General features: G+C 65.4%; 1 protein-coding gene across 1 annotated transcript in view; it reads right to left on the bottom strand.

Annotated features, from left to right (window-relative positions):
• Window positions 1-3,453: 3,453 nt before the first annotated feature.
• Window positions 3,454-15,593, bottom strand: part of Nfic (nuclear factor I C) — a 31,456-nt gene continuing 19,316 nt past the window's right edge. Inside the window, 8 exon segments of the mRNA XM_037198225.1 lie at window positions 3,454-5,495; window positions 7,926-8,002; window positions 9,807-9,991; window positions 10,744-10,869; window positions 11,971-12,095; window positions 12,313-12,418; window positions 12,421-12,435; window positions 12,557-12,631. Of these exon segments, the coding sequence (XP_037054120.1) occupies window positions 7,952-8,002; window positions 9,807-9,991; window positions 10,744-10,869; window positions 11,971-12,095; window positions 12,313-12,418; window positions 12,421-12,435; window positions 12,557-12,631 (683 nt within the window). The 3' untranslated portion in view covers window positions 3,454-5,495; window positions 7,926-7,951.

The following is a 15,593-nucleotide window of genomic DNA, read 5'->3' on the forward strand; positions in this document are numbered from 1 at the left end:
TGTTGGTCCCTTTGTGAAGGCTAGGAGGAGGCCAGAGCCCAGAGCGGGGTTCCAGGCCACCAAGGAGCTCGGCCCGGGCAGAAACGTCTAGTGGGTTCTCATGAAGGTTTTGACTGACCTGGGCTCCTCCGCAATGCTGTGTGGCCCTGGGAAGGTGCCGCAACTGCTCTGAATTCCCCTACAGAGCAGTGATCAGGAGGCAGGGTCCTGTACATCTTCTCTCCAGTCCTTCCCACACAAGTGTGGAGCGTAAGGGTACAGGGACCTCCGGCTTCGCTTTAGGCAAAGGGGTTGGGTCCTTTCTCATTTTGAGACAAGGTCTCATGTAGCCCAGGCTGGTCTCAAATTCTCCATGAAGCCAAAGATGACCTGATCCTGATCCTCCTGCCTCCACATACGCCTGGACCACCATGCAGTTCTCACGGCTCTGGTTGAGGAGCCCAGGGCTATGCTAGAGCTGGACACTTGGTCATAAGCCTGACCCCCTGCCAAGACCAGCATCCCTTCCCCCTGAGCCTGAGTGAGCTGGGCCCAGCAGCGGGACGCCTGGACTTGGGAGCACAGTCCAGTGTTGTGGGCAGAAGGCACGCGCGGCCCGTGCAGAGGGCCTGGGGGGCAGCCCCCCTCCCCCCCCTCCAACCCGAGCCCCTTATGGACACACAGAAAGGAAGAACCAAGACAGTCTGAGAGAGTTGAAGCTTAAGCTTGTTTAATTTTTATACATTTTTCTTTATTTTATTTTTTTTGCCTTTTATTGAATCTTTTATTGACCCCCCTTTACTTTTTTTTCCTTTTTTCTTTTTCTTTCTTTTTTTTTTTTGCATAGGGAGAGACAGAACAGCGGGCAGTCAATGGTGCTTAGGCGCGTCCACAAAACAAAACAAAAACTCAGAAACCAAAATGAGTTTGTAATATATGAGGTTATGACTGGAGTATGCTGTGGCGTGGGCGAAGGAGCAAGCTGGGCCGGGGAGGGTGGACGGGGTGGTCGGGTGGTGGTGGTCGGGTGGTGGGGTGGCGCAGGCGCGTTTATGAAAAGCTGAAGGTTAGAGATGCAACAACCCAGGAGTAAAATACAAAATGGTTGAATGGAAACAAAAATCTCGAAATAAACCCAGAAGATCTTGGCAGGAAAATGAAACATCCAGTCTTACCACCAAGAAAACAAAGCAGGACAGGGGAGAGTAAGTGAGAGAGAGAAACAGCCCCCCCTGCTCCCGGCTGCAGCCTACGAGCGCTGTCCACTCTGCCTGTCTAGTCCCTCACACCCAATGCTTGTCCAGGCGCTGCAGGGGGAACTCGGGGTGCTCACGCTGGGAACCTCAGGCTCAAAGGGGCTTCCGTTTGGGGGGATGCGGCTGCCTGGCGGGGATCTGAGGTTGGGAGGGGGTGTGAGGTTTTGGGGGTATCCAGCTGGGTCCCCCAAGCTGGGGTGGTGAGGCTGGGGGAGGGGTGGTAGGGGTGCATGCCTTCCTCCCTCCCAGCACACCTGCTCTTCTCTCTCCCAAGTCTAAGGGGACCTGAGGGGAGGCGGGGGACCCCACAACTGCACCATCGATGTATGAGGCACTGATCGGGAAGGGACTGTTTGGTATCAGGGCTACAAGACTGGGGACTGGTGCGATGTCCGCTCCCACCTCAGCGCTGGGATGGGTGACGGGGTGACAGTCCACAGCCGTGTGCCCGTCGGAGAGATGGACGGAGGGAGGATGGCCACTGACAAGCGGGACTGAGGCCTGGGCAGTTTGCAAGGGGTGGGCAGCGAATCAGGAGTGGTGGTGCACACACGCACGCACGCCTGTCGTCAGAGCAACTGAGAAACGGAGGCAGGAGGATTGCCATGCCTGGGCAGCCTGGCAAGACCCTCCTGTCTCAAGATAACAAAACAACCAGTGGAGGAGAAAACGTGGCTGGACCTGGAACCGAGCACCCAGAAATGAGCACTCACTCGGCGTCTATCCTCACGGGACAAAGCTGCTGTCTCAGCACTGCGGGGTGAACTCTCAACTGAGTGTGTGTGTATGCGCATGTGCAGCAGCCAGACCGGGGCCAGGTACCGCTGGGGAGCGGCCTGAGCCCCTGCCCACTGGCCGGGACGTTTGCTGGTGGCCTGGGGACACACAGAAGGCCCTGGAGAGAGGGAGGGAGTCGGGCGGCCCTGGCCCTGTCTTTGAGGGGAGCTGGGAGGAAACACACCCTCCTGATAACATGCCTGCCTCCCTGGGCATTCCTGATCACCAAGCGCAATACTTCAGGGCTCAGGACCCCAGATGTCTTCTGGTTCCCAACTAGGAAACAGGGTCACAGGTTAGACCCCAAGCGGTAGACTGTGGGGGCAAAGGATGGTGGCCTGAGGAGGGGACGGGCTTGAAAAATGTTAGTTTCATATACAGAAAAACGAAGCCAAAATTCCCAATCGCCTGTCCGACCCTAAAGTCAGCCATCTCAGGCCCGGGCCAGTGTGGGGTCCCCAGGTACCTGGGTGGGGATTGGAGATTTTCTGAGAAATACGGGCAGGGGGACTGAGCCCCCCCAACCTGCCGCCAGACACGTTCTGTCTAACTTGTGCTGATGGCCCCCCAGGGTGGGGACCACCTCCCCCCACCATCCCGTGGGGTGGAGGACACAGGCTGGAGATAGAGTCATGGGGAGAGCTGATGGGCCTGGCCGGGCCAGGGTGGGCGGTGAGGTGGGCTGGGGTCTCCCACCGCCCCCCGAGGCTGAGGCTGGCACCCTGGGGTGAGTGGGAGGGCCAGCTGCCGGGCAGGGGGGTGGAAGAGGCAGGGGGATGGCTTAGAGCTGGGACTCCTGTCTGCCCCACCACCCTGGCTACTGCCTTAGCTTTGGTGAATTGAAGAGCAGAGTTAACAGAAGACAGAAACACAACTCAAAGGCAACCACAAACGACAAAACCAAAAACGAAAGGAGAAAAACTGAGACCACGCACGGACAGGACAGGGCCGCCCCGCACGGACGGAGACCACCGCGTCCCCGCCGCCTGCCGGACGCCCCACAGCTGGGCTCGACCCACAGACAGACGCGTATTGCATATATTCAGCTTCGTGGGCTGGCTGGAAGACCGAGGAGGGGCTGGGGAGGGCGGGCGGTGGGGATGAGCACCAGAGAGTCCCGTCCCCCAGTGCGCGGGTGGGCGAGGGGAGGGGCGAGGCCGGGGGAGGGCGGGGTCACAAGCCATGGCCAATGTTGTGACTTCCTTAATAGTGTTGTTTTTCTTGTTCGTATTTTTTGGTTTCTTTTCTTTTTTTCCCTTGAGGCAGTGTCTCACTCTGTAGCCCAGGCTGGACCTGGAACTCACAGCAATCCTCCTGCCTCAGCTTCCCAAGGGCTGGGATCACAGGCGTGTGCCACTATGCCCAGCCTTTTTTTTTTCTTTTATATAAAAAAATTCTTTCTTCTTTTGATATTTTTCTTTTACAAATAGAAATACCACCCTTTTGGATTTTATTTTTTATTTCATGTAATCGCTTGTCTGTTTGTAACTATGCGTGCAGGGCATGCGTCTGTGTGCGCGGATATTATTTAAAAGTTAATACTTGTCCTCGGGAGAGCAAGGCACATGTTGTGGTAGAAAGTTCGTGCAAATTCGGAAATGGAATTTTTTTTGGTAAGGATATATACTTTTTTGTGTATCCTTTTTTTCCTTTTTTAGTAGAGCGGTGAGGGGCGCGGGCGGGCGGGCGGGGCAGACCGGGAGCAGCTGTCGTCATGCACGCAGCAGCCCGGGGACTCTCGGGTGTCGCGGGGCCTTAAGCACCATGCAGTTAGGTAAATAGTTGGTTCTGTCCTGACCCCTGGGGGACCCGGCTGGCTGGCTTGGGGGGCGTCAGAGGGGACCAGCCAGGTCCACCCTGGGGACAGCCTGTCCCATACCCACTGGCCTGAGCCCCACACCTGGACAGTGACCTCCACGATGTCCCCAATGGTCCCCCCTGCTGGAGGGTCCCTGAGGACGGACGGACGGACGGACAGGTGGGTGGGGGTTCGAGGCCTCCAAGGCTGGGGACGCGTCTTGGGGGGCTTGGTACGGTCAAGTGGCCTGGCCCCCTCCCTGGGAGGACAGCGGGCGGGCGGGGCCTGGCCCTGGGGGCTCCGCTGGGAAGATGGCTTGCGGCCTCCGTGGGCAGGGACACAGGCATGAAGGGGCCAAGATGGGCGGTTGGGGGGGGGACCCTGAAATCCTCAGCGTCCCCTCGCAGGGCAGCCCACCCGGGATGGGGACCCGGGCGGGTGTGGATGGGGTGCAGAGCTGGGGTGGGGCACGGACCTCACCCCATCTTAGTGTTCTCAGGTTAGTGAAGCCCGCGAAGCAGATGGGGAGCCCGCGCCCGCCACCCCGCCACCCCGCCACCCGCAGAGCCTTCCCACCTGGGGTCCGAGTGCACTTCCACCAGCCTTCTTGGTCCCTGTGCCGGGCCCCACGTCGCCAGGGGGTCAAAGTGCAAAGGGGGTATCCCCCTGCAGTGGGGCACCCCAGGGCAGGTCTCCAGGAAGTAAGGCACTGGCAGAAGTGTAGGGGACAGCGCATGGCCCCAGCCTGGGTTTGGGGACACCCAGCTCTACCCCTGGGGTCCCATCTCTCTAGCGTGGAGGGCGCGGCGATGAGGAGCCGGGGTGCGCAGGGCGAGGGTGGGGGCCCGGGCACTGCGTCCCTGATGGACGAGGGGTCGGCAGGGGGCGGAGGGGTTAGGCACTTAGATCGCGGCACCTCCCGCCTCCGGGGGCCTCGGCGTGGGGCCCCAGCGCCCCACTCTGTTCTCAAAGTGCTGATACTTCTTCCCGTGTGCGGAGGAGGAGGCCGGGGCGGGCGCTGCCCGGCCTCGCATGCCGGGTGGGGCTGGGGACTAATTGCATAGAGAGATGTCCTTCCGCGGAGGTCCAGAGGAGGGCCGAGCCCAGGCGGAGCTGACGCGGGACCCTCCCGGGGGTCCCCAAGTACCTGTGGCGCGCCTGTCCCCAGCGGGGCCAGCGCCGGGCAGCTCGGCGCCCTCTCCAGGCCTCTCCTCTGCCAGCACCGCCTCGTCTCCTGTCTTTGGCAAACACCGTCGGCAGGACGGTCGGCGGAGGTCCCGAGGCTGCGCTGGCGGCAGGGGTCTGGGGAGAGGTGGCCCACCCCGTCCTCTCCGTCCATCTGCTGGCGATGGGCGTGGGTGCCAGGCCGGGCTCGCCTGGTCTGGGGTGATGGCAGGGTCCTCGGGGCGCAGAAGGGCTGCAAGCAGCCGTCCATCAGCAGCAGGTGCCAGAGACCCGCAGCTCCCACCTCTGTCGTCTCGGTCGGGAAGGATTTTTCGTTCTTTTTTTCCTGTTTGTCGTTTGTCCCTTTCTCCTCCTGCGGTGTCTTTTCCGTCGCGCTGGGAGTCGGCAGGGCGCGTCTCGCTCGTTCAATTCCCACTGAAAATGCAGGCTGGGGCCTTCACCTCGGGGCTCCCGGCCACGGCGGCGTGGGACGGCGGCCTCGGCTATCCCAGGTACCAGGACTGCGGCCACGGGGGAGACAGGGGCGTCAGAGGCGGGCGGGCGGCCCCGCCCCTCGGATCCCGCCCCGCCCTCGGATCCCGGCCCGCCCCTCGCCCCGCCCCGCCCCTCGGATCCGGCCCCGCCCTCGGATCCCGGCCCCGCCCGCGATCCCCGCCCCGCCCCATCCCGGCCCCGCCCCGCGGATCCCGGCCCCGCCCGTGCCGCCCCGCCCGCCCGCCCATCCAGGCCCCGCCCCGCGGATCCCGGCCCCGCCCCGCCGATCCCGGCCCCAGACCATGATGCCAGGCCTGCCCCTCCCAGAGACGCCAAGTCTGGTGCAACGTCAGGGACGTAAGCACGTCTTTCCCAGGTGACGTCACGACTCGGGTACGCCCGCCCCGTGTGACGTCAGAGCCGTGACCATATCAAGTACGCGGTGGCCCAGAGTCCTGTTTATCTTGCTGATCTGACCCGGGCCCTGGGCCTCCTGTGGAGCCTGTGAAAGCGCATGTGTGGGAGGCTCCAACTGTGGCTCAATATTAGACCAGGCTAGCCTAAAACTCGGCGTACTGGGAGAGCCTGAACTTAACGACCCCTGCCTCAGTTTCCCCAGTATCAGCATGACGGCCTGCGCCCCCACACTGGGCTTATTTGTCTCTTTAACAGTCATGCCCCTGCCCCAGCAGCCAGGAAGCTGCCGGCTGGGCTCAAGAGGGCGGACAAGAACCAGCTTGGACTAGTCTGGCTTCAGATTCCCCTTCTGTCCCCTCCAAGGCCCCTGGGTATCAGTGAGCACTGTCCTGGGAGTCCAGGCTGGCCTGCGGCTAAATCTCCTCAAAACCACAGCAAGGTGTCTTGAAAAAACCAAACCAAACCAAAAATAAATAAATAAATAAATAAATAAATAAATAAATAAATAAATAAATAATCAATCCACCCCACGACGAGGGGTTCCAGCCTGGGGCCTGACGACTCAGGCAGGGGCCGCCTGCTAGGGAGCGGGGCAGGGTGGCCGAGGGGGCAGCGCCTCTCTCGGCCCCTCCCTCACCAAGTTCAGACTCCTGTGTCCCTTACCTCATGTCTGGTTTCCTTGGCAACCAGACAGGCTGGGGTGGGACCCTGGCCTGGCGCTGGGCCGCGGCCTCCGCCTCCACCTCCCCGGGGACCCGAGTCTGCCGAGCCTCGGCCCGGGTATCTGTGCGCTCGTCGGAAGGGAGGTCGGGGGACACAGTGTGCAGGGGCGGGGCGGCTGCCAGGCCGAGGCCGCGCCAGGAATAACAATGGAGCGGCCAGGAAGTGCTGAGTGTGCGGACCAGCGGAGGGGCTGGGGGGGCGGCGCAGCCTGATTCCGGGTGTGTGTGTGTGTGTCTGTGTGTGTGTGTGTGTCTGTGTGTGTCTGTGTGTGTGTGTGTGTGTGGTGTGTCTGTGTGTGTCTGTGTGTGTGTGTGTGTGTGTGTGTGTGTGTGTGTGTGTCTGTGTGTGTCTGTGTGTCTGTGTGTGTCTGTGTCTGTGTGTGTGTGTGTGTGTGTGTCTGTGTGTGTGTGTCTGTGTGTGTGTGTGTCTGTGTGTGTGTGTCTGTGTGTGTGCTGTGTGTGTCTGTGTGTGTGTCTATGTCTGTGTGTCTGTCTGTGTCTCTGTGTGTGTGTGTGTGTCTGTCTGTGTGTCTGTGTGTGTGTGTCTGTCTGTGTCTCTGTGTGTGTGTGTCTGTCTGTGTCTCTCTGTGTGTGTGTCTGTGTGTGTGTGTCTGTGTCTGTGTGTCTGTGTGTACGCGTGTGCAGATCCCGGCCGCCGGAACTCGCCCCCCACCCCGGCCCTGTCCTCCCTTCCCCATGCACCGCCCTGCCTGGCCCCGCGTCCCCTCCTCTGCGGCCCGGCCCTGTCACGGGGTCACCACGCGCTGCTCCGCCGTCGGCCACCGCCCGGCCGCCCTGACCCCGAGGACCCCCCCCCAGTGCATTGCATTCTGGGCCCGTGGAGGGAAGAGAGAGGCAGAGGCCGTGGCCTGCGTGATGGGGGGGGGGTGTGGACCGGCTGAGACAGGGCCGGGGGGGACGGAGGCCGAGGAGGAGGAGGCGGGCTCGGAAGGGGTGAGGCGGGAGGGTAGGTAGGAGGGGACGCCACACCGCTGTGCAACCGCAGACAACCTGCCTGCCCTCTCTGCGCCTCTCCTCGCACCCTCAACCTCCTGCTGTGGACTCTAGCGAGCACGGGGCGGGCGCGGCTGTGTGACCCCGGGCGGCTGTCTCTCCTCTCTGGGCCTCAGGTCTCCCCACTGACAAACGCACCCGGGTGCCGGGGCGGAGGGGACCGCGCACCCACGGGGCGGGCTCGAGGCCGGGTCAGGAGCGAGAGGCTGGCTTGGGTCTCCAGGGCCGCGGCCCTGCTGTCCCTGACCCCCCGGCCGGCCCCTCTGCCTCCCCCCTCCCCCCAGCCGGCCTCTCGGCCCCTACCTGTCCCGCAAGAGGATCCCTCCGTCCTAATCCCACAGGGGGACGGTTTGCAGGGGACGTGCCGGGCGGAGCGCAGGCTGTCGGGGGGAGAGAGACCAGAGCCCGTTAGCACCAGGGCACCGGACCAGAAAGGGCGTCTGCTGCCCGGGGTCACACAGCCTTCCCCTCGCACCCAGCTCAGCCCTCAGGGTTCTCCCAGGCCTGGAACTGGGCGCCCCGAGAAGCCCGGGGACCCGGGGATCCCGGCTGGGTCCCGAGGTGGTGGGGTAGGTGCAGCATCAGCCTCGGGCTGAGGCAATGAATAAAATATTCATAACCGAAGGCCGGCGGTGAATTATTCAGGCCCGCTGAGGCCAGGCTGGCGGCATCAATTATTAAAGACATTTTATTTATTGATCCCCTCCTGGAGAGTTGGGGTGGGCAGGTGTCTGCACCAATCTATTCATCATCTAATGAGCTTGTGGTGTTCTTTTCCAGAGGCAGAGTCTCTCTGCAGCCCAGGCTAGACTTGAACCTGCAGCCATGCTCCTGCCTCAGCCCTCTGAGTGCTGGGACGAAAATCCTGTGCCGCCGCCATGCCCTGGTTCTCATATCTGTCATGGCCACCACATCCTGTCTGGGGCAAAAACCTCAGCACTCAGGGACAGAAGAACAACTCGTACCAATCATGCCCCGCCAGGGGCACAAAAGAGGGGAACAGCTTGGAATGGGGGGCAGGAAGGGCAGAGCGGATCGCAATGAAGCCCGGGGGAGGAGGCTTTGCATCCATGGAGTTCCTGCTGTAAACCAAGCAGCGGTCCCGCCTCTGACCACGCCCCTTAGGGGAATTCTGGGCGGGGCTCCACCCTGACCACGCCCAGCCCCCTCACTGGGGGATTCTGGGCGGGGCTCCACCCTGACCACGCCCCCAGCCCCTCACTGGGGATTCTGGGCGGGGCTCCACCCGACCACGCCCCAGCCCCTCCCTGGGGAATCTGGGCGGGGCTCCATCTGACCACGCCCCCAGCCCCTCACTGGGGGATTATAGGCGGGGCTCCACCCCACCCCCCCACCCCCACTGGTTAGGCAGGGCTCCACCCTGACCACGCCCCCAGCCCCTCACTGGGGATTCTAGGCGGGGCTCCACCCTGACCACGCCCCCAGCCCCTCACTGGGATTCTAGGCGGGGCTCCACCCTGACCACGCCCCCAGCCCCTCAAGGGGGAATTCTGGGCGGGGTTCCACCTGACCACGCCCCCAGTCCCTCACTGGGGATTCTAGAGACTGACTTATGTTACAGGTATGTAAACTGAGGCACAGAGAGGGAGAGGCGTTTGTCCGAGGTCACACAGGACATGCGCTGTGTGTAACGGCGCATTTGCATTACAGCTGGTGTGGGGACTGATGACTTGTGGGTTCTGGGAATGTCAGGTCTGGGGGGCTACAGGTCCCGAGGTCAGTTGGGGTTTGGGACATGCTGGGTGGGGTGCTGGCTCCGGGGAGGGGACACATGGGGACAGACACCACGCCCCTGGGCCACGCTGGAGTCTTGCCACCCGCACCCAGAGTTTCTTCCAGACGGCGCCGCCTCACACCAGTCTTCCCCCCCGACTCTCCCGAAGAGCCAGACCCGAGAGCCCCGTACACTTTTTCTGTTACCGCACAGCCAGGGTAGCCTCGGCCTTGTGGCAATCCTCCTGCCTCAGCCTCCCAAACGCTCTGAATCTCTGACGTGTCTGGTGTTTTGGGCTTGGGGTTCGGTACGCGGACGCCCTGGAGCCACCAGGCCGCCCCAGGCGGCAGCTGCTGCTCGCCCCCCGGGCCCCTCTTCACCCCGACCACGGCAGAGCCGGTCTGTGCCAACCCCAGTACCCGTGAGCTCAGGCCGCGCCAGCCACTCACCGGTCCAGGCTGCTGGGTGGCCGGGTCACAAGCCAGGGACACCAGATCCTTGAGCGGGTCCTGGGGGTTGAGATGTGGCGGGTACCGGATGGCCGTGTGGGGGAAGTAGGTGGAGGCGGTCTGCGGCAGGATGGACGTCGCCGGGAAGTGCAGGGCCGAGGACGGGTGGGGACTCCGCGCAATCCCTGTGGACAGAGGTGTCGGGGTGGTCACGGGCTCAACCGTGGTGTGCGGCTGACGTCCCAAGCCCTTGGATGCCCAGACCAGGTCGAACTTCAGGCAATCCTCCTGCCTCAGCAGAGAGCAGGTGAGTGGAGCCCGGTGCCCCGGGAGCTTTTCCACAAAGCACCAGGCAGCAAAACGTAAAAAACCCAAAAAGGGCAAAACCCAGGCCCCGGAGCAGCAGACGGCGCTGACCCAGCAGGCAGAGCCGCGGGCTGGGGCAGGGCGGCTCAACTGTTTCCACGACATTGCGTTCTGACCACTGCCCCGCCCCCTCTGCACCCCAGGATCCTACTTCCTGTCTCCAGAGTCCCCAGTTCTGGACACTTCCTGTCACAGAGCGCACACCGTGTCTGGGTCTCTCACGGAGAGGTGCCAGAGCCCCCTTCCTGCTCGCAGCCAGGGCTGTGCGTGCCGTGGCGTGGCTAAGTCTCCCTCTGGGGTCACCCATCCCTCCCAGGCCCCAGGCGGATGTCACATGGCTTCTGTCGCACGGCTTTATCGGGTGTGCTCGGGCCGGGTGCCAATAAAACTTTATACGTGTGACCGAGCGCAGGGCCACAGCCAGCGGACCCTGACCTAGCCGGGTCGCTGGGGTCACAGCGGATGATGCTCCCTGCAGTCTGCCTCCCCCAGGCCAGGCCATCTCCAGGACACCACAGTCTCCTGGCCGGGTGGCTGGAATCCTGGCGGCCCCTGCGCCGGCCACACTCACCGCTGTGCACGGCGATGACGGGCCTGTGGTGCTGCGTGAAGCTGGAGAGCCGGGGGGAGTCCTGGGGGGACGGGCTGTTGAACGGAGACTTGTCCATCTCCGTCTTCTTCACCGGGGACGAGATACCTGTGAGGGAGGGGGCGAGTCTCCATCTCTGGGGCGCAGAGAATGATGTCACCCCCCCAAGCCCAAGGCTCTAAATGGGAATGGGGCAGGCGGGGCGGGGCTGGGGGGGCTAGGGAGCGGCATTCAGAAGACGCTGAGGGGTTCTGGAGAGAGCACGGGGGAATAGTACACAGGAACGAACAGGAGTGAGGCCCTGACGGGCATCCTCAGGGGAGGGTCCCTTGTGTCCTCGGAGACTTTTCTCGTCCCCTGGGGATCCTGGACCTGACTACAGGGGTCAGGTGCTTGTACCCTGCCCCGCTGACTCATACTAGTCTCCAGCTCACGGCAATCCTCCTGCCTCAGCCGCCCAAGTGCTGGGGTACCAGCTACTGCCTGCGCCTGCTGTCACCACCCTGCTGGCCACAGACACAGGCCCGCGCTGCAGCCGTTCCCGCGCAGGGGGGCGCCCGGCTCACCGCGTCCTGTCCGGACTGTCCTGTCCGCAGTCACCGGCTCACTGAGGCCGCTAAGCTGATCAGCGAGGCTCCTCGTCCCCAGCCACGGCCGGCCAGGCCAGGCCAGGCTCCCGGGGCGCCCGCTGGGCCCCGCCCACCAGGCCTCAGTTTCCCCGAGATGCACCCTGGCCTGGGTAGTCTAAGGAGCCGCCGCCCCCACCCCTGACACTAGCGGGGACCATGGGGTCACACAGCGCAGACCGGGGTCGCGCCCATGGCAGAATCGACCCCTCCCCTCCGGGCGGGGGCGGGGCTGGCACCCGGGCGCACGCGCGCGCCGCTTCCCGAGCCCTCAAAGGAGGCCCAGAGAATCCTGCGCCCGGAACCGAGGCGCAGCGGGAACGAGTTCTCTCCGGACCTGACCGCGGGACGTTGGCATACAACTCCCAGGAGGCCCGGCACCGCTCCCGCAGGGACGGCCCGTCTCGGTGACATCCGCCGGGCGGCGGCGTCATCCCCGCCCCGCCCCCGCTGGGAACGCCAGGCTCGCGGACGCGAACACACGGCCGGACTACAACTCCCGAGGACCTGCGGCCCCCCCCGCCCCGGTGGGCGCGCAAGGCCCGCCGGGACTTGTAGTCCGAGCCCCGCCGGCCGGCCCCACCTCCTTCCATGTCCTCCGTCCAGTTGCGGCTGCTGCTGGTGGGCGAGCTGGGCGAGGTGTAGTAGTCGCCGCCGGGGCTCGTGTCCACGTCCTCCTCCAGGGAGCCCGACTTGTGCCGCTTGCTCCTGGGGGGGGGGAGCCGGTCACCGTGGGGATGGAGGCGGCCCGGCGCACGGGACGCCCGAGGCGGACGCAGTGTCCGAACCCCGGGGCTAAGGCTCACTTTGCAGAAGGGGAAACTGAGGCACGCACGCCACGGGGTCAGCTCAGCGGCCTACAGGGCAGGGGGAGGGTCCTGGGTCTAGGGTTCTGAAGATAGCGTAGGAGTTCCCTGGAGCCTACCCGCTGGAGGAGGTGCTGGGCAGAGTCCTCCGCATGCCGGCGCCCGCGGGGTTCAGGTCGTAGGCCAGGTGGCCCTGCAGCTCGCCCAGGGAGAAGTTGGGTCCGATCCGGTCACCACGGGGGCTGGGGGGGGGCGGGCGCAGGTCAGGGGGGAGACCCGGGAACCCCAGGCCTCCCAGCCCCGGCCCCTCCCACCGCCCCCCCCGGGAGCCCCGGCAGCCCCGACACTCCTCCCGGACCCGACACACTCCGGACCTGATCAGCTCCGTGACGCTGAACACGCCCGACGTGACGAAGCTCTCCTGGAAGTCCGCGGTGTCTGCGGGGCAGGGTCAGGGGTCAGGGTCAGCGGCCGCCTTCCTCCACCCGCGGCCCTGCCTCGTGGGTGTCCGGGCGCGAACGCGGACCCCACGGCTGTGGCAGGCGCTCTGCCCGCCGGGCCGGGTCCACACCAGCCTGGCCTGCGCACTGCGCGGCGGGGACCGGGGTGGGCGGGCGGCGGTCACCGCGGAGTACTATGCAGCAGAGAGTACGATCGGGCGGTGGAGGGCGGAGCTCTGCGTGGCGGGAGACTGGGTGGAGAAGGACCCGGAACTGCAAGGGGGCTTCCCTGCGGTGGGGCGAGCGCAGGCTAGACCCAAGCACAGCAGGCAGGAACAGGCACCGGCGAACTGCAAAGGCCCCTGGGGGGACGACGCTGAGGCGACCCAGCACAGCAGGGGACCTGCGGCGGCAGTCCAGGCCGCGCCCGGACAGTGCCAGGGACCCCTGCTGCCGGGGGAGGGGGACGGGACGTAGCCCCGGTCCCCAGTTTCCTGTTTGTGCAGCGGCCACCCGGACAAGGGTCTGGAGGCAGGGGAATCCCGAGGACTGGGATCCTCCCCGGGGGACCCGAGGTCACGGCCAGGGTCACGGCCAGGGTCACAACCCTCCTGGCACAGCGCGGCTGCTGGCTCAGGCCGGTGCCGCACCGGAAGCGGCCGCTACAGGCGCTTCTCTGCCCGCCCCCAACAGTGCTGCCCAGTGAGGGGTGGGGACACAGCACGTGCCCGCCCCCAAGGCGGGGCTCCACCCCGACCACGCCCTCAGCCCCTCACTGGATATTCTAGGCGGGGCTCCACCCTAACCACGCCCCCAGCCCCTCACTGGGGATTCTAGGCGGGGCTCCACCCTGACCACGCCCCCAGCCCCTCACTGGGGATTCTAGGCGGGGCTCCACCCTGACCACGCCCCCAGCCCTCACTGGGGATTCTGGGCGGGGCTCCACCCTGACCACGCCCCCAGCCCCTCACTGGGGATTCTAGGCGGGGCTCCACCCTGACCACGCCCCCAGACCCTCACTGGGGGATTCTAGGCGGGGCTCCACCCTGACCACGCCCCCAGACCCTCACTGGGGTTTCTGGGCGGGGCTCCACCCTGACCACGCCCCCAGCCCCCCATGGGGATTCTGGCGGGCTCCACCGACCACGCCCCCACCCTCCCGGGGTTTCTAGCTTTGCAGACTGCTCCGAGTTACTCATTACTTAGCTCAGGCTACCCTGGAAGCCGTAATCCTCCTGCCTCAGCTGCCCACGGACTCACCCAGCGTGATGGGCTTGCTGTCCTCCTGGTCGGAGCCCACGCCTGTCCTGGGGCTGCTGCTCTGCTCCGCGTCTGACAAGACAAGGGGGAGGTCGGGGGTTCAGATCCCGGCGCTGCCACCCCCGCTGCGTGGCCTCTGGGTGTCGCTGCCTGCCGTGGGCCGGTGGGGAAACTGAGGCCGGGCGGTGTGGGGCCGCCAGAGTCACGCTGCCCCCGCTGCTCAGGCTCCTCCCCTGCCGTGGGCCGGTGGGGAAACTGAGGCGGCGGTGGGGCGCCAGAGTCACGCTGCCCCCGCTGCTCAGGCTCCTCCCCTGCTGCCCCTCCCTGCAGACGGGGGCGGCGCCCGTGCTGAGGTCGGCGGACAGCGGAGGTGGGGGGCGGGGCACGAGGTGAGCCTCAGTTTCCCGTGGGGAGCACTAGTGCACCGCCGGCTGAAGGCCTCTGGCGGATGGGCACTGCTCCCAGGACGCTGACCCTGAGCCCAGGGTCATCGCAGTGGGGGGCAGAGGTCAGGGGGGAGGTCAGGGGTCATCCCTGTGACGGCGCCTCCACCTGCAGCGCCCCTTTTACAGTTTCGGAGAGAGTCACAGGGCGTGCGCACTGGGGAAGGGCTCCTGACCACGCCCCCGGCCCTCAGGGGAGGCGGGGCTCCTTCTGACCACGCCCAAGCCCTCAGAGGGAGGCGGGGTTCCTCCTGACCACGCCCCAGGCCTCCCGGGGAGGCTGGCCCCCACCTGACCACGCCCCCGGCCCCCCCGGGGCGTGGCTCCTCCTGACCACGCCCCTGGCCCTCAGCGGGAGGCAGGGCTTCTCCTGACCACGCCCCAGCCTCCCAGGGGGCGGGGATCCACCCTGACCACGCCCCCAGCCCCTCACTGGGGATTCTAGGCGGGCTCCACCCCTACCACGCCCCCATCAGCTGCCCTGTGCGCAGACGTCAGTACCCCCAGCCCCCAGCTTGCAGAGCGAGGCGCGCTGTCGCAGTCTTGTCCCCCCTGCAGCGTCACGGCTTCACCCCTGAGGCAGGGCGGGAACACAGGAGACTGGCATGGTTTCCCTGTGGTCCGGGGGATGGAGCAGGGGCGTGGCCGGCAGGGACGGCCTCGGGATGCACAGCTGTGACTCAACTGTCCCTTCTGACGTCTCTGGGGTGGTCACGTGACCGCGCCCTCTCTCCTGCACAGGTCCCGGGACTCGGACCAGCATTCACGGGGAGTACAATGCAGCCGCGAACAGGAGTGAGGCTGCGGCCTGCTCGGCCTGGCCGTGCAGACTCAGAGCAGCGCGGTGGGTGACGACGCGTTTGTGTCCTCTGCGCGAGGTTTGCGGGGTCAGGAGCTGCGTGCCCCGGTGCAGGCCCCGGCCGAGCGAGCAGCCACCCGCACCCCGCCCCGGCCTTTGCCGCGTCGCCCCCCGTCTCCCCTTACCCAGGATGCCATGGGCAGGCTGCGGAGCCCGGAGACCCCCGGCCTCCCCCACATCCGGGTCCCTTCTAACGTGCTCTGGCTGCGAGCCTCGTTCTGCACACATCTTGACGCCTGCTGTGTACGCGCAGGCCCTGCGGCCTGGCCTGGGCGGCCGTGGGCCGGACACCGGACACCGGGACGCCAACCTGCGACTCCCGCGGGGCCGGGACACCGGGGACGCGAACCTGCGGAACCTCCGGCCGGGGCCCGGACACCGGGGACGCGAACCTCCGG

Source organism: Peromyscus leucopus, chromosome 22 (genome assembly GCF_004664715.2).
Source record: "Peromyscus leucopus breed LL Stock chromosome 22, UCI_PerLeu_2.1, whole genome shotgun sequence".
Lineage (NCBI taxonomy): Eukaryota > Metazoa > Chordata > Mammalia > Rodentia > Cricetidae > Peromyscus > Peromyscus leucopus.